This window comes from Podarcis filfolensis, assembly GCF_964270895.1.
Source record: "Podarcis filfolensis genome assembly, chromosome: 9".
Lineage (NCBI taxonomy): Eukaryota > Metazoa > Chordata > Lepidosauria > Squamata > Lacertidae > Podarcis > Podarcis filfolensis.
In genome coordinates, this window is record NC_139610.1 from 53,466,990 (window position 1) to 53,490,178 (window position 23,189).

Consider the following 23,189-nt stretch of genomic DNA (forward strand, 5'->3'; position numbering starts at 1 on the left):
GAGGAAAGGAAAGAAAATAGCTTTCAGGGACTTGTTTCTTTTGCCTTCACCCTAAAATTCAAGTTAACTGTAGTTTTGCTTTACGTATCTGAGCTTTAAGCACATCATTGCTATCATGCGGCTGGTCATTTGGGTTTTTTGTGCTCAAAACTATCTCCATGAATCTAAGGTTTTGATTTTGAGTTATCTAATAACACTTTTAATAAATATTAGACTGGCTTATAGATTTATTCAATGGGTAGTCCTGGTTTTTGGCTACTCAAGAGAAAACATCACGAAGTGTGGTTTATTGGGGGGGGCGGTGTTATTTGGAACGTTCAGAGTTGCTCCTGCATTTGAAGTGATGTTGCTTTCTGCTGTTTGCACTGGGAGAATATGAAACTATGTAGACTTGCTTTGCGTACATGGTAAATGAAGGCTGAACTGCAACAAAGTTGATTTGTCTCAGGAATCTGACAGCTGTACGACTTGCACTTTTTCCAGTTACTCCCTTGACCAAACATTAACATACATTTTGTTACTAAGTTGTCTGAGACATGGAATTTCACACTGAGGTAGGCTAGTCCTACAGGACTTTGGAGGAGCAAATAGCTATGATGGCAAAAGTATTTTTGCTGTTGTTTTTGCTGATATTCTAAAATCTGTTTTTATTATTTAGTTATTGTCCTAAAACGTTGCCATGAGGCACCTTTGAGTATATGGGGAAAGGAGTATAAATATATAAAATGCATAAATACATGTATGCTATTTTTTTCCGTGTGAATCCTAGAGACAGAAACACTGGTCAGCTAAAACCATTACGCCTTAGTTGAAACAAGTCAGCAGTTTCTCAGTCAATTTGAGAGGATCAATATATCACCTTTGCAAGTTATCATCATCAAAAGCTATTTTCAACAGGACACTAAAAACCAAAGTGATATCCCATTAAGAAAATTCCTACCATGCATTTGGCTGATCCATGAATTTTGGGTGACTCAAGAGACCACTATGTAATAATTACCCACTTAAAAATATCTCTCCTTGCATATGTTTTATTAGTGGGAGTAGGAGAGCTGGGGGGGATCACATCTGGCAACCACTGCACCCCTTTGGTTCCAGATAGTACATTGGTAAAGGTAAAGGTAAAGGTACCCCTGACCATTAGGTCCAGTCGTGAACGACTCTGGGGTTGCGGCGCTCATCTCGCTTTATTGGCCAAGGGAGCCGGCATACAGCTTCCGGGTCATGTGGCCAGCATGACTAAGCCACTTCTGGCGAACCAGAGCAGCACATGGAAACACTGTTTACCTTCCCGCTGCAGCGGTACCTATTTATCTACTCGCACTCTGACGTGCTTTCGAACTGCTAGGTTGGCAGGAGCAGGGACCAAGCAATGGGAGCTCACCCCATTGCGAGGATTTGAACCGCCGACCTTCAAGCCCTAGGCTCTGTGGTTTAACCCACAGCGCCACCCACGTCCCATCAGTACATGGGTAGATGAGTCTTAAAAGCCCGGGACACAAATTTCCAAGGCCCTCTAGGGGCTATGTTGCCTCATTTACCGGAAGTAATGTACCGTATTTTGCATTAACTCTGGAAGTGTATACTCAACTCTGACCAAACTAAGCCTCCTAGAGCAAAATATACATTCATCAATATCTATAAAGTAATCATTTATAGGTTAGAACACAACGGTAAACCACAATCCAAACATGTTTCTAATTGTTCAAGTACTGGAATATGTCAACTACCAATTGCCAATTTTTGATTCCTGTAAATAAAGTAGTATGAGTTATTGTCTTAGATTTAGCTGTTCATGACACCTGGTAAAGAAAGCAAGGAATGAGAGTTGATGATCAGCCTAAAATAATGTTCAGGTACTTTTTGAGGGCATACTATCTCCACTCTCCCTGTATTTATTTGTGTTGATAATCTGGCCCTCATCCAGCTCTTACACAAATGGAAAGCCATGTGATCTGAATGCACCTTGAATTGAAAATGTGTGCTGTCACCATTAAAGTTGATAGATACATCTGATGTCACATCCTCATTCAGGTCGACTAGTCACATATTATAAAGCACAAATAGAACTGGATTTGGGCACTGGCTTTTGTTAAATAAAATAGGTACTCTATTTAGTTTGCTCTACATCTGGAGCTCAGTAGGCTCTATTCAATAAAGTCTTATGTAACTCATTTTAAACATGTGCTTGACTGTCAATGCATTTCCATCTTTATCCTACAGATTTTGGTATTCAGACAATCACAAATAAAAAATCAGACCCCTGGAATTCAATCCAAACAGCAGCTAAGATTCAAGCACAGACATCCAAGTTCTGCAGGCTCCAACTAGATCAGCGGTTCTCAACCTGTTGGTCCCCAGATGTTGTTGGACTACAACTCCCATCATCCCTGAGCTCTGGCCTTGCTAGCTAGGGGTGATGGGAGTTGTAGTTCAACAACATCTGGGGATCCACAGGTTGAGAAAGGCTGAACTAGATGTTTTGCATGTTAACTAGCTAGAGAATTGCATGTAAAAGAAACAGCAAAAGTTTTCCCCATCCCATCATCACCTGCTGGCTCTGCTTGTAGATCAAAAGCCAATGTGGTGAGATGATATGATGGTGTCATATATCTGTGATGGTCCTTTCGGACAACTCTAGAATGTTACAATTCTATGATGTGGCAAGTGATTTCTTCCCTTTAGCCACAACTTGTCTCTGTTCCCTTTGCTAACAAATCAGGCAATTCTGGCCAATGCAGGGTGCTGCACTGTACAGACTAGACATCCAATACCTTGGGCGAAGCCCAACCCAAGAATTTATCAAGTTCCACATAATTCTGCAGACTGAAAAACACGCCGATTCCACAACAGAGGGGGTGGTGTTTTGTTTATTCCATTTGCAACTCTAGGTTTGCCTGTTTTAACCAGCAGCTGAAACATCTATCGATTTGTAGAGAAGATGCTGTTTCTTAACATACGTCCCACAATATCAAGTGCAACCAAGTCTTAATCATCATCAGCTGCCTGTTTTTACCCCACACCCATCAAAATAGTGAAGTAGCTGCCATCTTCCTGCAGCTGCTCTGGATACCCTGGCAACAATTTCCCCGTAATGAGAACTTTCCCTGTGTTAAATAAATCCTCTTAGGGAGAACAAAAGTTTCCTACAATGCTCTGGCAGGCAGCGCAGAATGGAAGAATGAGGTTCTGCTCCCAGCTCAAAGGCCTCTTTATGCCATCTCAGCAGAGGGTCTTAAGACGGAGCAAAAACGATGAATCATGTCATTGCAATGCTAGTAGCCAGTCCTTAGCATCTTTATACACAAGCAACCTCATTTACCAAGAGTCCGAAAAAAAGACACAGTTAGAGAAGGTGAAGAAGCATTAGTATGCTTGTCAGGGACGCAGAGTCCACATTGGTGTATTGTGTAGTGAGCCAGAGTCTGCTCTTGTTTATTTCCTCCCTAATGCCAAGGCCTATACAGAATCTTCTAGTATGATAGCAATATTCAGCTATTCCAAATTTAGGTTGCTACATGCTGCTGCTGAGTGTTATCTGCTGTGCTGCTACAAGTTTCTTCCCACCCCCTCTCTCCTACTCTTCGTTTCAATTTCAAATCATATGCTGAGGAGAAAATATACTTCGTGTTAACGCAGATGCATTTTACCTCACCTCCAAAAGACTGAGGCTGTGCAAACACTATTTGAAGCATTGTTTGAAGCACATTTCCTCCCTCTCCAAAGGATTCTGGGCACTGTACGTGGTTGCCGGGAATTTTAACTCTGTGAGAGGTACTCTATGGTGCCCAGAATTCTTTGTGAGGTGGAAATGTGCTTCAAATGTGCTTTAAATGTATAATGTTTATGCAGCCTCAGTCTTTTGGAGGTGAGGTATGAGGGACCTCAAATACTGTGGTGTCTTTATGATATATGGTTTATTTACACACATATACAACTTTACTACAATGAAGAGGCTCACACCCCAAGAGCTGTTGCTTCTCCCATAGCCACAGCCTTGAATTCCAGCAGAAACCAAGCACGTCTCTGCCTCCCAGGCTTCTGCCTGCCGCCTGCTTCTGGCTCAGTCCCGGCTTTTGTACTTCTAACTACCAGCCACTTGAGGGAGGTGGCACACCCATTTGACATCTGGCCAGAGTCTCTTCCTTTGTTGCCTTAATGACCTACCTGTACATAGACTATTACCAAGAAATTGACTGGGCTATTCCAGCAATTGAATCCTTGCTGGATTCAAGAAGTGGAAGGGACTCAGGCATACAACCTAACCCCTGCCCCCAGATTCACAACACTATTGTTTACTCAGATGCTGGACTCTGATTTGCAATTTTCTGATTGGTGGTCCTTTTTTTCTTTTTGAGCAATGCTAATTTTGTCTATGGTACATCATTTCATTCTGTTTTTAGTCAGCTTTTAAAAAGTTTTATTTGATTGTTAATGTTGCACTTCTACATGAATTTATATTGAGTTTCCCCATTATTATCTCTTATGCCTTTTTACATTAAGCAAAATGGAAATTTCATGAACAAACAAACAGTGTGGGCAATAAACAAAAGGACCTCATGCAACATCTATAATGGAGTCCTATCCTGACTGTTAAATCCTGCCTTTTGTGGATTTGAACTAAATGTAGAATTATTCCCAAAATCAGTGTCTTCACAGGGTCTTGAACTGCAAAAATTAAACTTGTAGTGGATAAAAAGGTCATGTGAATTCACCTTCAGTTTAAGGAAATCAAAGGATTGCTAGTATATAGGCCTTTTTAAAAAAAACACCCCAGTGATGGAGAAGCAACACACCTTTCAACTATTTGATCCATCTGATGAGAGCTCTTATTGCTATGGTTTTAGCTTTCATGGGTTTGGAAACACTTCTCAATAAAGATATCTCAGAGGCAAATCCTGCTGAGTTAATGGGATTTACTCCCAAGTAAGCATGCGTATGATTGCAGCCAATATCTATTATATTTACACTGCAGACTTACATTCCTTGGAAATGGTAGTTCTGTGAGAGGGGGATAGGCATCTTTCACAGATAATACTCATTGGCAAATTACTGTTCCCAGTGTTCTTATGGGGAAGCAAGAACTCTTAAAGTGGTAGAAAGAAAATCAATAAAAGTTTTTTGAGTCGCTCAAGAAACAATTGCTGCAAATTAGTTACTCCAAGGCACATATGAACCTAACTTCCATTAAATGTATCAATACTAACGTCTCCAAACCCACACACCCCCTCACCCAAATATTTCTCCTGCATGCTTTCGTTTTGTTATTTTTTCTGACAAGTTTCTTGGCAGACATCTCAAAGCACCTGTTACTGTTCCACTGGAAACTTATCAAGGTTGTAGTCCTAGCTATTTCTTCTAAAAATGCACAGCAAACATAGCAGAGACTTCAAAGAATAAAGGCACATAAACATGGTTTCTTTTTAAAGAAAATAGTGTTGAACGAAAAAGCCCCACATTGCTAAGCCTCTTAACTGACCTGAAGTTTGGAAGGGGGGAGGGACCAATTCACTCACCTACACAAGAGGAATTTTCCTTCTGCATTTCGTATCCTCTGGGACAGCTCCAGAGCTTCTCAGCTGACAGACTGACCAAACTGATTTTAAAAGCCACAAGCAAAAGATCTGTGAGCAACATAGTCTTGACCCACTTTTTCAGTGGCAGTAGGACAGGCGAGACTGCTCAACTTCAGGCATCTTCAAGACAAAAAAAAAGCAGGTGTCCTCATTCCCAAGGTGCATCAACGACAGCAGAGACACATCACCTCCCAGCTCAATTCTGTGGTCTGGCTAAACTTGACACTATGAGAGCAGAGGGGCTGGCTGACTCCAGTTCTCACCCTCAAAGAAATTCCAGGGTGATCTCTTCTTTGCTCATGCACACACTTCTTCTTCTTCTTCTTCTTTTTTGGAAGCGAAGTATGAAATGCCTAACCCTCTTGTTACAAAATTAACATGGCTTTTTTTTTAAAAAAAAAAGTGCTACTGCAAAATTCAATACCAATGAATTTGTTGTAGGTTTATATGGCTATATAAAGGCACTAATTTTTAAAGTAATATTTTTAAAATAATAGGTAAGCAGAGGCACTGTACTCCCCAAAACATAGATCCCATTTTTGTACGCATGCTAGAATGACGGTCCTTCTCTTCCTACAGCTTCTTGCCCCCCCCCCTCTTTCTTGTATTGTTAGTGCCACTTGAGTGAAGCTTGTGTTTGCAAATAGAACTGTAGCCAGCTCCATGGTCCAGGGAAGTTAGGCAATGCATAGCTAGACAATCGCTCCCAGTTAATTGCCTATTTGAAGGGAAAGGGAAAGGGAAAAGAGAGGGGAAGCAGCAGCATGGTGTAGTGACTTAGAGTGTTGGACAAGGACCTGGGAGACTAGGGTTCAAATCTCCACTCAGATCAGGCGTAGGAGAAGGAGCACAGAGATCAGGTGGGCAGGATGGTGTGGCAGGGGACGTCCTGCTTTGCCCTCCCAAAATGTTGGAGGATATGCAGCCTCCAGTATTTGCTGAAGAATGCTGCATGCTGACTCTGGGCCTGGAGGGACGCCCAATAGTTTGATAGGCAAACCACAGCAAAATTGTGCCTAAGATGGGCCCAAGATGAGAGCCACCGTGGTGTAGTGGTTAAGAGTGGTGGACTCGTAATCTGGTGAACCGGGTTTGCATCTCCGCTCCTCCACATGCAGCTGCTGGGTGACCTTGGGCTAGTCATACTTCTTTGAAGTCTCTCAGCCTCACTCACCTCACAGAGTGTTTGTTGTGGGGGAGGAAGGGAAAGGAGATTGTTGGCCGCTTTGAGACTCCTTAGGGTAGTGATAAAGAGGGATATCAAATCCAAATTCTCCTCCTCCTCCTCCTCCCTCCTCTTCTTCCTCTTCTTCTTCTTCTTCTTCTTCTTCTTCTTCTTCTTCTTCTTCTTCTTCTGTCGCTTGGAACCAGGGCTTCTTTCTCACAACAGGCTTGGGGACCTTTTTTAGGCCTGAAAGATTCCTCTCATGGGGAAACATCCAGACCAGATGCAAATGGATGGTACTCTTACTCTTACACACACACACATACCCTCCATTTTCCAACCAGGCAAGCAAGAGTCATTATCACAGTTCAAGGACACATTCCAGTCATGCAAAAATACTCAAGGATGATGCCGCCTATGGGGTAGTTTGCAGACTTGGGAAAGTCCTGAAGCCCAAATGAGTAGGTTGGGAGAAACGCAATGGGTCCCCAGGCCTGAGATTCTCCACCCCTGCCTTAGGGCTATCAGACACCTAAAGCCCTTTAGCTTGATCAGACAAGCTGCTATCTTGTCAGCGCCTCTTTGCTAACATTGAAGTCTCAGTCTCTTGGGTCCTCTAAAATTAATTTGCTCTTTAATAGACACAGCTACTTGTTATCTTCCAGGCCTTTGTTTCCAAGTATTGCAGAATGGTTTCAGCATGACACCTAAACATGACTTGAACTCTTGAAGGAGCATCTCCACCCCCATTGTCCAACCCGGACACTGTGGTCCAGCTCCAAGGGCCTTCTGGTGGTTCCCTCACTGCGAGAAGGAACCAGGGAGAGGGTCTTCTCAGTAGTGGTGCCTGCCTGGTAGAATGCCCTCCCATCAGAAGGCAGTCCTGTTCAGGGAAGTTTTTAATAGTTGGTGTTTTACTGTGTTTTTAATATTTTGTTGGGAGCCACTCAGAGTTGCTGGGAGAACCTGGTCAAATGGGCAGCATATAAATAATAAAATATAACAACAGCAGCAATAATTCTCTGCTTCCTGATTTGCTTATCTCTAAAGAAGTATTTTAGTAGATTAATTAGATGGGACCCTTCAGGCAACTCCTTGTGAAATGTGAAGTATATTATTATATGATTAGCAGCATGATGCAAGTCCCATTGAGTTCAGTAGGGCTTGCTTCCAGGGACATGGGCCTAGGACTGCAGTCTGGAATTGCACAACACAGCAGCTGGCAATCCTGGCAGCACCCAGGAGATGCCACGGCTGTACATGGAGCCATTCCTAGGAACACTAGCTTTGTTGACCTTAACTGACAGAAACTGATAAGCGTGTACTCTTGGAAACGAAGAAATAGCATGAAATAGCAGATCAGAAACTGTGCCAGTAACAGCAATGGCACGAAACTGTTTCATTGTCGTTTATACATCTATGCAGACTAAATCTCCTGTTTATGTAATCCATTCCATCCATTACTGGAGAGATAGGAAACCTTTTGCAGCCCAAGGTGGGTGTGTCCAGAGACAAAAGTCACCAGAGCCATGAATGTAAATGGTTTTGTGGTCCTTTCTTTTCATCTTCTTTTTAAAATGTAGTAGCAATCCCCCACAGCAGCAATTTTGTGACCTACAGGGCTTTCTCAAAATTCCAAATATGTCCACTGACTCAAAATGGTTGATAACCCCTGGCATAGATGATCTAAATAAATAAGTCAGGTTCTGGGCAGTAACATTACACAGCTAAGATAAGGTGTGTTGTTAAAACAGACTAGAAACTATTACAGTTACTTTAGGAGTGAACTGTGTTTCACCCAGAGATTATACTGTTAAGAGGTGATATCACAGCTACCTTCAAATATCTAGTGGCTATGACTTTGATGATAGAATAAATTTGATTTTACTGCTCCTGAGAGTAGGATCTGACTCAGACAGTTCAAATTACAGGAGTGGAAATTTCAACTAATCCAGGAAGACCACTGTTTGACAGTGAAACAGACTGCCTTGGAAAGGTAGTGAGTTGTCCTTTGTTAGAGCCTTTTAAGCAGAGCTCTGGGTTGTCTACCTATCAGGGATGGAGTAGCAACAGATTTCCTGAAGGACCTTGGAGATAGGGATGGGGCAGAGGAGGAGATTTGATTCAATTCACATTTAAAAGTGAACTTACCTAATTTGCACTTTCTGAAATAATACACGAACCAAAACACAGTCATCAGATGGAATTTGCACTTCTTTGCCTTTTGCAAGGCAATTCTCTACCCAAGTAGTTTGTACGAAAGAAAATGCATATACTAGGGTAAAGCGTGCATTAAAATGCATATATTATTGAACATAGTATAAAAAACTGCATTAAATGAGGGGGACACTCCTTCCAAAAATATCAGGCAAATTGGCATACAAAAATGTGTATATTAAGGGAAATTCACACTAAAATGCAGGTGGATTTTCAATAGGACTTTTTTTGGGGGGTTTCTTTTAAAAAATGCAAACTGGTGTGAAAATATGGAGAACGTAAGATTGGAAAAACTGACAGTCAGAAACTGAAATTGACATATCCACCAATCCCTACCCAGTAGTTCCTTCTAACTCACTTCCGCACCAAACATTTAGGGGATTTATACTGCTTTAACAGTCATGGCTCCCCCCCCCTCAAAGAATCCTGTGAACTGTAGTTTGTTAAAAGTGCTGGGAATTGTAGCTGTGAGAGGGAAACAGCAATTCCCAGGATTCTCTGGGTGAAGCAATATGCATTAACTGTGCATTAAATGCATGTGTGGATGTGACAGACGATTCTCCACAACTGGGGTGAGAAAGTTGAGGTATAAAATGCACTGTGGAGGAAGTGTTTCACCTTGCGAAGCAAACAAATCCAGTATAAGATATAGTGCACTAGCAATGGCCAAGTCTTGTTTATTTCAAGACAGTCTGAGACCCACATTCTCCTAACATTAGCTCATTGTGAACAGTACCTTTACTACAAAAAGTTCAAGTGAAAAAGGGTGAAACTTGGCATAAACTAGGTAACTCAATGCTGGGCATAATTAAAAGCAATTGTAAGTAAAACATATATTTCAATTATGGCTTTATTTCTAATCAGGAAGTGAGATAGTTTTGTTCCAAATTAGGCCAGATTCAGTTGCATCTGTGGAAAATAAGTGAGTTGCTTTGAGATCAATATGAAAAGAAACAGGATGATATATCATTCCATCAAACTCAACTATGAAGTCTTTGAATGCCTTTTCCATTTGCAGTCAACGCTTGATTTGAATTGATGAAACAGGGTTTTTTTTAAAAAAAAACCTACCTGAAAATATTCCAGATAACATTTATGGGGAGTGTATCTTATTTTTGAGATATTTTGCTTTCTGTTTATTCATTTGATGCATCTTTGTTTTTTAAATAATATCTATTATTATTTTGACTTGATCAGATAGATATAATTCTCAATGCACCTCCAAACTGATCTGTCCTTATGAAGCTACAGTTTTATTAGAAAACCTTTTTCTCCCACTGAAAATTAGATCCCAAGGAAGGAGAACCTCTTTGGAAACCGTGCCCAAAGTCAGGATGATTTGTTAACCAACATCTTCAGCGCTGCTTTTCCTTGATCAGTGCTGCAACCAACACTTCTAGAATATTCTGGAGTTCCTGGAAGTGGACCCTTTCAACAGTTGCAGCAATTGTAAGCAGTACAACACCGCTTTCAAGTTAACAGTTCTAAAGGTTTTTAACTACAGACATGTGGATAAGCCTTCAACAACATACCAAGCTATGCTACTGATAAAATTGGGTCCCAAAGTCTGTAAAGTATGTATTCAGGGGGAACTAGTTGATATGGAAACTGAACATGCTCTGTCTTCACTGAGCTATTTTTTTGTCATCCCCAATAGGAGTTTCTAAAGATGTTTGTACTTCTGCCAACCCTGGAGTTTCCCTCAGCCTGCTGACATTACTCTCTTGTGCAGATAATGTTGCTTAACATAAATCTGGAGTGGCACTGACACCTGAACATTGGAAAGAGAAGGGGAAATGTTTTGCATTGCCAGGGGTATCCTGGAAATTTATTTATTTATTTTTTATTATTATTATTATTATTATTATTATTATTATTATTATTATACAGGATTAAACAAAAATCATGGAGTAATAATAGTCGGCCAACTGCTATAAGTCATGACAGCTGAAATGGACCTTCCATAGTCCACAGTCCACAGCTGAATTGCAGGTGCTGAGGAAAAGCAATGAGGGAGAGCTAGTTTTGCCTATATTGAAATACCTACCTCAGAAGGCCTATTTCAGTGCCTGTCTGTAAAGGCTTTAAATTGGTTAGCACACTTAACAGGGCCGTCTCAGCAGTGGCTCTGCAACCAGAAGCCAATTCCCCATCTCTTTTCTCAAACAGTTTTGATTGGGGTGGGGCATGAGAGAAGGTAGTTAACTACTATGGTATTGCTGAATGATTTTTTCTACTGGTGGTTGGTTTATTATTGCTGGCTGTGTTTTAAAAGGTTTTATGGAATGGATTTGTATTTTAAAATATTGCAAGCTCCTCTGTGGAAGATTTCTTCCAGAAGGGAAGGAGAAACCCCTTAAATAAACAAGCAAAACAAACATGCCCTGCTATGTGCCTTTAGACATCTGGATCAAAAAATTTGGATCAAATTTACCTTGATTTCCTCTTATATCTTTAGCACTTATATCTAACCTGGATTACAGTGTAAATTAGGAATATATTACTGTAGCTATCTTCTACGCTAGCTGCCACCAACCACGTCCCTCCAGATGTTTGGAACATCAACTCTCATCACCTCCAGCCAACATGAATGTGTTGGCAGGCAGGCAGGCAGAAATGAGAGTTGTAGTACAAAACATCTGGAGAACCCTATTTTGGGGAGGCTGTTATGCACTTCTGTATAACATAACACTTGTGTCTTACAAAATTCTATATATTCATCCTTTCCTTAAATTCAGAATGCAGATAAAACTTCTCCCAAATGTATCCATCATATACAGCTGATGCATAATTTCTCACAAGGAAAAAAAAGCCATGAATTTTGACTAAGTGGTTTGGATCCACAGTAAGTTAGTTACCCTTCCCTTCCTTTGAAATGAATGGGACCTAAGTAGGTCACTTAGTCTGGATCCAACCTGCATATCAAAACAAGGCATTATTTAATGTTCAACTGTGTTCTACAACACAAACCATGTTTTTATCACCAGACATCTCGCCCACAATTCAAAAAGCAGAATTAAACCAACGAATCCACACTTATTTCAATGAGTTGAGCTGGATTGTGGCCCTTGTATCTGTCAAATGTCCAAGCATAGAAATCTAACATTTTAACTGCACATGAAAAATGTATTTTTTAATACCTATTAATCTAAAGTTAGTTTATATAAAAACAAGAAACATAGATAGCAATGGACAGGCTGGTGGTACATGTTTTACACAAAATCTTTCATTTGAACAAGAGCAAATTGATAAAAAGACAGAATATAAACAGGCAGAATGCTTCAAAAATAATACAAAAGTTCAAAAATGTCACTTTTCAAAGAGGCATTCCCCCCCCCCATATGTCCCACCAAAGACGATTCTGATTTCTATTCAGTGCTGCTGTCCTTAATCCTCACATTTTATAACTGGCACTGATCCAGCATCTGAAACAAGGCTGCAGTCACTCCCCTATTCCCCAGTAGGGATCTTCAGATGGTCCGCAGAACACCCAGAGTCAGCAGAGGTACTCTGACCTTGAGCCTTCACTTTTGAAGGTCATCTGAGAATCCATACTTGACCTAGAACACAGCAGTAGTCTTTCTGACTCATCAGTGTTCCGCCGAGCCCAAAGCTCCCCACCTGCCACCACGGAACGTGGTTTGAGGGAAAGGGTTTCAAATTTGACGTAAGTCTCTTTTTCAAGGTCATCTTCCCTGACAGGTTTTGGTTTCCTGTGAAGCATTAAGACTTTATACAGTAAGAAAAATATCAATGGCAAGACAACGGCACAGGCCACCCCACCAGCTACCAGCAAAATGGGAATCTGATAATCATCTTCCATGGTAATTCCATCAGTGGAAAAAATGATGCATTGGTCCTTCGTAGGTGGGGTCCCTTTGGGAACAACACAGGCCATATATTGTGTGCTGGGTTCCAAACCATCTATGGTGACTTTGTTTTTCGAGGGGTCTGTGCTCAGGGGCAGCATGTCTTTCTCCCCATACTTTGAGTACAACACAGTCAAAGAAGAGTTGCTTGTGACATTGGCAGTTTTCCATGTTAAGGTCACTCTTTCATCAGTTTCAGGAATTACTCTTAGGTTTTTTACTGGACCGTTTTTTTCAGCTCCTGCTGCTGCGCTGAGAGATGTCCCGTCATCCTTCTTGCTGACATCACCTGGTTGTTTCTTGCCTCCGTTTGTATTTGATTTGGCGTTCTTTCTTCCATCTGGCATTGACTTGGGTGGTTTTTTGTCGCTGCTTCTGTCAGTTGTAGGCCTTTCACTGGTAGCCACTGTTGTAGGAGAAGTGGTGCTTGTAGGCAATGTTGAAGGAGAAGTGGTGGTTGCATTCAAGGATTCTTGTTTGACCTCTTCCTGGGTGGTGTTTTGCTGGTCTGGTCCAGTCTTTTTCCCATACTTTTGTGGAGAAACAGTTGTGGTGACAACGCCAACAACAGTGACTGTAACAGCAGCTTCTGACATTCCAGCCAAATTTTTGGCCTTGCATCTGTAGTCACCTGCATCCTTGTAGGAAATGCCGGTCAAGCTGATGATGGACCATCTTACACCTTCACCGGGACTTTCTTGAATAACTGGAAAACAATTCAATGCAGGTGAGTATGATAACCTGAACACGAAGCAGCAGCATTCATACTACCTTAGTGTGCTTTTTGTGGTGTTACAACATACATTTCAAACTTTTTTCATAGGGCTACAACATTTCACTGATTAAGATCAATCAGTTGATTAAGGTCAACCCGTTAAAAACCTTTAAGTCTGATTATTCAGACACCATCTTAGAAGAAACATTTCTCCTGCCGTATATCGTATTTTAATCCAAAATCCACTGGACTCTGTAGGACTTGATTCTAAACAAATATATGCAAGGGTGGGTTGTAAATCTGTTTCAGGTATGTGAAACTGGTAGAATGGCACAGGATCCAAGTCAGCCCTACATACAATGATCTATAAAAACAGATTTCTTGTTTTGCCTCTCAGACCAGCAGCATCCAATACAAAAGATCTAATACATTTCTAAAAGGAAACACAGACCCTGGGTAAGTGCCTGGAACCCCTGGAATTTCACACCACTTGGAGACTGAGGTGGTGTTCAACATAAGGAAGGCGAGGGCGGCAGGAGAAGCATCATTCATATCCCTGCCATCCATTTCACCACACTTCCTCTCTACACATGAGTAATGCACGAAGAGGGCTATAGTGGCTGGTCAAGACTACCTAGTGAGCTTCATGGCTGAGTGGGCATTTGAATTTCAGCCCAGCACTCTTGATGACTACACCCCTATTTTGGTTCTCAATGATCTCACAGGTCGCTGTCAACTCAAGGTAAAATGACCTCTAGTCTCCCTTTTGCTTGAGACTCAATACCTGTATAGTTCACCGGCACATTGTCAGACCTAACCCAGGTGAGTTGTGGGGTGGGATAGCCAGTTGCATCACAGCGCAGTAGGACGTTGCTTCCCAGGGGCGAGGTGATCTTTGTGGCTGAAGTCATGACAGATGGTTTCAAGCACTGTTCCAGCTCTGCTCTTTGGAACAAAATCCCAGCCAGGCTCTCAGGTCCACTGCAAGCGACAAAAGGGTCCAGAAGCAAAATGGCAGTATCCACAATTTTAGAAAATTCAATTAGCTTGGAAATCCGACAGTCACAATACCATGGGTTGTCTTGCAAGCCTGAAAACAGAAGAACAGTATGCTCATAGTCTTGCTAGCAATGCAACTCAGCAGTTAGACTAGGTTTATGTACATACCCCCATTTATTCTGCATCCAAACAGTGTACATATTGCCAGCTTAAAACACAGCTAGGCAGTTCTTTTTCTCAATTCAAATCAAAGCTAGCTTGGAAGAAACACAGTATTTCATAAGAAATGACAGGGAAGGGCCATAGCTCAGTGGCAGAGGGTCTGGTTTTCTATAGTGGCCAACTGAATGCCTTCCAGAGATCCACAAGTATGAGGAAAATACCAACCGCCAGCTTCTGCGGGCAACTTGCTTACACAGCCAATGCAGGAAGCTGATGGGCAGAAGAGGTGAAGCCTGCTTTCTGCAGGCATCAGTTACATGGGCAAGTTCTTGGCAGGGATAGGAGCGTAGGAAGCTGCCTTATACTGAGTCAGACCATTGCACAGCTGGGACAAAGAGCAGGGAGCCCAACAGCAGGCAGAGACAATGAAAGGCAGAGCAAGCTAATTCTAGCCTTGTCCCCATCCTCCTCCCTCCTGAGTTTCTACAGGGTCAACTCTGAGACTCAGGAGGAGGAAGCCAACAGGCAGTGCCAGGCCCTAGAGTGGTTGTCAGTAGGAAAGTGGGCTTTGAGGACTCAAGGCTCAGGTTGGTGGGTGGTGCCCCATTTGCCCTAACAGAGCAGCCTCCAGTAGACATTAGAGGCAATGTCTTAGCAATAAGCCTACAGTGCCAGCCTATCTGGTGCTGTTGTTTTGGCCTCATCCTGCTTCTCATTCTTTAAGCAGCTGAAGTTATGTCTGACAACATGGGGGCGGGGGGGCTTAAGTTATACCAAGCCGGGCCTTTGATCCATCTAGTTCAGTACTGTCTGCAATGACTGACAGTGACTCTCTAGGATCAGTGGTCTCTCCCAGCACTATAAGATGGGGACATCTCCCTCCCTCCCTCTCCCTTCTCCACACCCTGAAATGTTTCTGTCAAGGTGGAAGTCATGGAAGTAAAGAGGACAGGTAGCAATGGGCCAACTGCTTGAAATATTTTGAAATATCTTCCCATTGTACTTTCTCCTTTTAGCCCACTCCAAAATTTGAACCACATTACACTCCAATGAAAAAAGGAGGAGTCCAGGTACATCTCACTAACCAATCAATGTCCCCCACCAATCTGTGTGCCTCATTTTGCTGCCTGCTCCCCTTTTTCCTCACACTCAGATGAATCTGTCAGTAGTGACAACTGGAATTGAAAAGTCTTAAGTTTGTCCTTACAAGCCCTTTAGGAAGCATAATAGCTAAGTGCTAAAGCTTCTTCTTTGCATGCAGGTGGTCTCCAGTTCAACCCATGTCATCTCAGGAGAGAACCTCGCCTGACATCTTGGAGAGCTGCTGCCAGTCAGTGTGGACGATACTGATGGACCAATAGTCTGACTCAGTAGAAGGCAGCTTCCTATGTTCACTTAATTCCAAACTTTGATGCTATCATTAGAGTAGAAGGCACCAGTAAATATATTTAAATCTGTGCAGACGGGAAGCCAACCCAAGCATCCAAATTAGAATGAATAATCTGTGCACATGGTTAAAGATTTGAAGAGAGAACAATTGGGGGGGGAGGGGTTATAGGGGAGGGAGGGAGGGGAAAAAATTAGGATAAATGAGTAGGGACAAAAGAATATACTGTAATGCATAACTAATAGGAGGGCGATTTTGATGTATGTTATAGTTAGATTTTCAACTGAATTATTTTTTTATAAGTTATTCAATGAGCCTGGAGGAAAGTGTGATTATAAAGAGTAAGAATAATAATTTTATAAAAAAACTTGTGCAGATCTGAACATTGAGAAAGGGCCCAGCAGAAAAATTCAGAAAGAATAGGCACTTCCGAACAGGAGAAAGAAAGATGGGGAAAAGGAGAGAGAAAAACAACATTCTAGGCATGAATCTCTATTGCAGCTGATTCAATAAATGAATCCCTAATTCAGGGCAGTTGTGCACCAGCTCCCTTGTGCAGAAACAGTGCAAGGAACCTTAAATGCCTCCCAGAATTTCCAGTACTGAGTTTTATTTTAGAATTGGAGATGCAAGACTTTTGTTTTGTTGGCTTTTGGCACTGCCAATTCTGCATGCAAAACAAGATAATTTGTGAGGAGGCACCTGATATTGAATCAGGATCAGCAGCGATGATTTATGAGAAGATAGTGCAAGAGAAGAATCAATCCGCAGGAGAAATGAGAAGTGATTTAAAAGTCATGTGTACAGCATAACCTTCAGAGTGGCGCATTCAGAAACTGGTGCTCAGTTCCAACTATAAAAGGAACAGCACCCTCTGCTGAACAGCGATTTGTACTACCTAAGTTGTCTAGCAAAGTCACCCGCAAGGATAACTTTGGAATTTGGACAACCCAAAAAACCGTGTTTCCCAAAGCGTAGTGCATGCATCCCAGGGGATACATGAAAGGGTCTTAAAGGGTGCACAGCAGAATATTTTTATTTTACTTTATCATAGTTAAATCGTATTATTAATACTACCCCCAAATTATATTTGTCTTAGAAGGGGTATTCAGGTAAGACTAAAGTCTCAGCAGAGGTATGCAATTCTTGCAGGATTAGGAAACACTCCTATATAACATATAAAGTTAGCAAACTCATTCTCTGAATGTGGACAATGGTGCATATTTGTCCTGGCACATATTTGTATGTGCTACTTGAACAGCCCATCAGTGCATAGGAGAGATGTAACAGCAGGCTTTGTGAAACCTCAAGAGTTGCCCCCATATTAATATGCATATTTGTAGAACACATGGGCAAAAGTACAATCTTTAGAGGGGTGGAAAACTAGGGAGCCCACTCCAAAGCTGCTCTGTGAGGAGCTCAATGGACATGGAATACTGACTGCCTCTTGAAGAAAACAGAAAACTGGGGTTGGGAATTGAATGGAATGTCCTGGAAAAGGGTATCCTGAGCAGAATCACATGACACTACTAGATTTTGTTGCAGAACCCACATGTGTGGTTATAATACCAAAGCCAATGACTTTGTGTATGCCCGCCCCCGGATCATGAATGGAGCTTTTGTCAGGTCAGTTCCTTTAAGGCGCTTAAAGCAAACATGTCACAGTAATGCACATCTGCAGTGGGTTCTGGTCAGCACATCAAAAGCTCACAAGGCACACAAGCAGTGGCAGTGCTTCCCGCTAGTCAGCAAAGCAGACCATAGGAATTGTGGGTGCTCCAATCAACACAATAGACAGCATTGATCAAACTATTCTAACCAAGTTCCAGATCTTGCTGTTCTCACATTCCTTTCATGCTAAAATGCCAAACTAAAATTTAGGGAAACAGCAGTGCAAGAAATGTATGGCCAGAACTATTTTTCAATGGCCCAGGGACTCATTCAAGATTCATGCCAGCTGGCACAGTTCAAAGAAGGAATTTCACGATATTTGCCAGCTTACCTAATATGACCCTCTGTATTATGGAGTCTGCATTCCTGGGTTCTGTGTTTCTGGGCAATCCTGTTTCAGAAAAAGGAAGCAAGATATCCAAGATGTCTGATGGCAGAGAGGTTAATTTGTTGCTAGATATGTCCAGGTAAGTGAGATTCCTCAGATATTTGCCAGCCTCAGCAGGAATGCTGGTCATTAGGTTGTTGTGTAAGTCAAGTGTTCGGAGGTTAGGCATCTCAGCCAAAGATTCCCAAGGGAAACTCGACAGCAAATTCCCATCCAGGCGCAATTCATGCAATAGTTTTAAATTATAGAAGCTGCTCGTGTCAATGTTTGCTATAGAGTTGTAGGTAAGCCACAGGTATTTGAGATCCACCAGGTAGTAGAAGGCTTCAGTCGGGATCTTTCGTATGACAGTCTTTTCTATCCGGAGTTTCACTGTATCCACTGGAACATTTACAGGTATCTCAAACATATCAGGATCATTGCACAGCACAGACCTAAGGTAAAACAAAAAGAAAGAGAGGCGATAATGAATTGTTTTCAATGAATTTTTCAAGGAACCCTATTTCCCTCACAGCTATAAGTCCCATAGTAGTTTAACGAGCAATCCCATGGAACTCTGGGAATTATAGCTCTTTGAGGGCAACAGGCGTCTCCTCCTAGCAACTCCTAACAAATTACAGTTCCCGGGATTCTTTGAGGGAAGCCATGGCTGTTTAAAGTGGCATGATACTACCTGAAATGTACAGTGTCAATAGGGCCATAGCACAGTCACATGATGGCAATGGGCCCAAGATGGGCCTTTTCGCTTTGCCAACCTGTGTTGCAGACGGGCATTTTCCTCTTCCTCACCCATCTTCTGCCCTGGCATGTGACAGTGGTTACACCACTGTTAAGCCCCATTGCTGCTAGCCAAGGGCTTGGATTGCAGCCTAACCCAGTCAATAGCACAGTATAAAGGGGGTTATGATGACCCAGGCTTCCTCAACCTCAGCCCTCCAGATGTTTTGAGACTACATTTCCCATCATCCCTGACCACTGGTCCTGCTAGCTAGGGATCATGGGAGTTGTAGGCCAAAAAACATATGGAGGGCTGAGGTTGAGGAAGCCTGTAATAACCCTTCAAACCCTCATGTCAAGTCTGCTCTTTCACTGCAGGTTGATGTTAAGTGAGCAGAGGAGGATGTAGCCCACACCAGAGGAAGTCCACATGGTGCTGAACAACACTGGCTGGGGATGACAGGAATCGGAGACTGAAAACAGATGGCGGCAACCACTCTTCGTCCCCAATGGTCTCACACCAAACCGATTGCCTTCAGCCGGTGTTGTGGTCCTTCTGAGGTACATATACAAAGTGCCCATGACACACTTCCTCCAATTGGGTGGGCACAACAGTCTCAGACACTCACCTGGCTTGATGTTTCAGGCAGATTTACTTGAGCATCAGCTACTTTCCTCAGGTGTAAGAAAAAGTCAGAGATGAAAGGAGGGCAGATGACACCGTCCCTCACCCTACTCCACTGCTTAACCATGTGCTCCCCTCACCTGCCGTCTGACGGTACAATAGTACCATTTAGGAACTGGTTTAGCCCCTCATTTTTTATTTTCTATCTATCCCTAGGCCACCTTTCAGGGCAAAAGCCCTCACAAGGCAGTTTACATTTAAAACAACAATAAAACCTAACATCACATTTCAATAAAAATTTGATCATTCAAAGCAGCCTAAAACACCACACAGGAAAACAGCATGATACACTTCATAATAATGATGATAAAATGTAATCAGACGTGCTATGTGTCCTTCAAGAGAAACCATCCAAAATAAACTGGTTTTGAAAACCAAGTTATAGCCTCTACTACTGGGGCCATAAGCATATTACTCAGGATTTCAACAAGGCCCAGCGCCTTGTGCCTTCTGCCATTTGTGGTATCACCTACCAGAGGCCACAAGCAGAGGATAAGCACAATTCAAGAAGGAACATGGGCACAGACGACGCCAGATGGCTGACAGCATACATGATTTACAGTAACTATTCTTATTAAGCTGCTATAAGATTGCAGCATATTTGTGCAAGAGAAGAAGAACTGCACAGTTCCTAAAGACAAACCCCTTTTCTAACTGACCACTAATTCCACGACTCTCCGACCAGAGAAACACTAATGAGTTCTCAATAGGATTATGTAAGAACAAATGGTGAAAACGAAACCTTAAATGTGGAGCACCAGAGCCAAAGAACCTTCAAGCACAATTTATAACATATCTAGACTCAAAAAGCGTCTGGAATGCTTCTGAATTTATTTTCTGAAGGAAGGATTTTCAAAACCACTTCATCTAATTGAGCTGACATTTTGTTCCCTTCCCCCACTCAATGGCATTTGGGGAGATAAGGCAGTGCAGTTCAAAGCGTATCTACTCCCACTGAAACCGGTATAAGATTGCAGCATATCTGTGCAAGAAAAAAAAAACTGCACAAGTCCTAAAACCAAACCCCTTTTCTAGCTAACCATTATATCTGGCTTTAGAAAACATATATATATATACCTAAATGATATTTGCAGGTGCTGAAAATTCCATGAAGCTGCTGAGGCAGGGTCCAAAAAGGCTAAGCCTATCATATTAAAGATCTCATTTTAGAAATTCTAGACAGTTGGATTTTCACTTTCATTTGTGTTTTACCTTATGCTGCACCATTCCATTATTTCCATCAGTTCTTAACATTTGTTTAGTCACTTTAAGCAAATCAAAGTCTCAAAGCCACTCATGATAAAAAAACAGATAAAACCAATTTGAAGTCAACTATTTAGCAAAAAATGTAATACAAACTGCAGATGTTTGTATTGCTTTTATGTCCTTTGTTTGTCCCACATAAGGTACAATACAGCTAAATGAACATTGTTTTCTTTTCCAGAATGAGAATAAAATACATGTTTTGAATCTATCATTACAAATTGTATTGAAGTTTCCAGACCTTGGCTTCACTCCAGTGGTGTTGCTGAGGACCCCAAACCCCACCGAGGAAACAGGCTTCTGTCAATGGATTGCCCCACCATATTTGCAAATGGTTACTGTGGGGCCACAGAATCCACTGCATCCTGAAGCCTGGGTTGCACAAATAGTTTCTGGCCTACAATCAAGTCCCTCAACCTTCTCTTGGCTCAGTGTACCATCCTTCTCTATTCCACCAATTATCTGCTTGGAATGGAGCAAAGCTGAAAATTCGTGGGCATGATTGCTCTCATAGAATTCTGGACCTGGATATCAGTATCTTCTTTGTTTCAAATCTGGCTTCCCTACGGAATGAATAACTGTAAAAAAGTGATGTGCACTGACTAGATGTTCTTTAAAACTATTTTCAAAATACTGGCATTGCAGAAGGATGTAGATTCTAGGGGCATTTGTACCAAGCAATGAAGGAAACACTTCTATACTCGCTCACTTACCACTAAAGCCACAATGAGTATAATGGGGGTTACTTCTGAGTAGACATGTATAGGCTTGCATTGACATTTTCCCCCTGCAGTTTCAGCCCCCTTTACTGCAATCCAATTAGATCAGACTTTGCGGCCAACTACCCTGCCTATGCACGTAGCTTACTATAAGAGTGCAAAGCGGGGTGGGGGGTGGGAATTCTAATTTCTCCCCTGGTATATTAATTTGCTACAGAAATAACTTGCAAAGCACATGCACCACTGTAGCATTTACACCAATCACTAGTAGCATTGGATTATTTTTTTTGAAATTTCATCGGCTGCTTTCCTGTGGTTGTACTGAGTAGCATTTTCTTTTGAACAGAAAAGAAAAGAAAAGCCTACCTTGTTCCAGTGTCGTCCCCTCTGCCATGATAGATGCAAGTGCACTGAGATGGACAGAAACTATCGACCTCTTCCAAAAAGCTCATCACAATGCAGACAGCAGCAATCAGATACATGACTTCCTTCCAGGACAATTGATATACCCAAAACCTAAAATCTTTTATTCCTAGGCACTCCCTCTGTGTGCCACGGCTGTGAACATAGGCATCCATTTAGTAAGAGCAGATTACCCTGGATTAACCAAGAGCTGCAGTTACTTAACCTTCAAATGTATTCTGCAAAGGATCAGTTGAAACAGCTCGCTCCTTATTGTGTCAAAGGAGGAATATATTACCTTTAAACTGCAACCATCCTAAAGAGGGACTCTTTAAATATCAAATGAAAAACTGAAATTAAAGTGGGGAAATGTCACCAGAGAAACTCACAGTTTAGACAGCCAATGCAAGTAAAACACTACCATTTCATTTTTTTAAAAATGCTTTATGCTTTGAATAACTGTGAAGCACACCTATATTATGCAGCAAAAATAAAACACCAAATTGGCAGAAGCATATTATGGGGGCAAAAATGCTTTTTGACTGGGTGCTATTGTAAAAGACCAATTATTTTAAATTAACAGCTGAATAAAATTAGCTGTATACAGATGGAGACCCATGAAGCATAAAGGAACTGATAATCATTTAATGAAATATACTTACAATTAGTAGCAGATGGTACCAATAATCTGAGTGCAATAATCTTGAAAAGTGGCTTCCTGTTGATTAAAAACTTAACTGTTTGTCCTTTGCTCTTCTTTAAAAACGATCACATATTTGCTTTTTTAAAAAAGCACAGATTAGCTATCAGATCTAATTACTTTCTTTCAGAATAGTTTCAGTAAAAATCACTTTGAAGCATACAAGAACTGGGAAGAGAAGGTGTATTGCTCGCTACTGTTTTTCTGTTGACATTTGTTTGCTTTTAAGAAAAGAAACAGGAATATTGGCTGTTTAAAAATATACTTGTTACTGTAATATGGTTTATATTCTTGATGAAAATGTACCATCCCCTCCTCCCTCAACCTAACAGGTACAAAACTGACTAATAATTGTGGGAAAGGATATAAACCAGTCAAAAACACTAATCTCTGAAGTCTTGATTTTTATTGATGTTTTATTATAGATACTAAGGGCACACGCCTATGAAATATTGTGCTTGTACAATGAACCACAAGGGTCCTTTTGCTAATACAATGCTGCAGCAGATAGCTTGGCACCAGGGGTCAGCAACCATACAGCCTGGGCCAGCCAG

The 23,189-nt window shown here is 41.7% G+C and overlaps 2 protein-coding genes across 9 annotated transcripts in view; both read right to left on the minus strand.

The window, feature by feature from the left end:
- Positions 1–6,183, minus strand: part of EGF (epidermal growth factor) — a 41,058-nt gene extending 34,875 nt beyond the window's left edge. For both annotated transcript variants that reach the window (XM_083571105.1, XM_083571104.1), the window contains exon 1: positions 5,517–6,183. In XM_083571105.1, the coding sequence (XP_083427231.1) occupies positions 5,517–5,637 (121 nt within the window). In that variant the 5' untranslated portion in view covers positions 5,638–6,183. The remainder of the gene's footprint in view (positions 1–5,516) is intronic.
- Positions 6,184–11,880: 5,697 nt separating this feature from the next.
- LRIT3 (leucine rich repeat, Ig-like and transmembrane domains 3) lies at positions 11,881–23,048 on the minus strand. Of its 7 annotated transcripts, none has more exons than XM_083571284.1 (4): positions 22,598–23,048; positions 18,093–18,583; positions 14,327–14,632; positions 11,881–13,533 (listed from the first exon to the last, which is right to left on the minus strand). In XM_083571284.1, the coding sequence occupies exons 2-4, from the start codon at positions 18,556–18,558 to the stop codon at positions 12,455–12,457; spliced, it is 1,851 nt and encodes a 616-aa protein (XP_083427410.1). In that variant the 5' UTR covers positions 18,559–18,583; positions 22,598–23,048; the 3' UTR covers positions 11,881–12,454. The 7 variants fall into 7 exon arrangements, with proteins under 7 accessions (XP_083427410.1, XP_083427405.1, XP_083427407.1 ...); XM_083571279.1 differs by lacking the exon at positions 22,598–23,048 and adding an exon at positions 21,900–22,590; XM_083571281.1 differs by lacking the exon at positions 22,598–23,048 and adding an exon at positions 21,135–21,704.
- Positions 23,049–23,189: the final 141 nt, after the last annotated feature.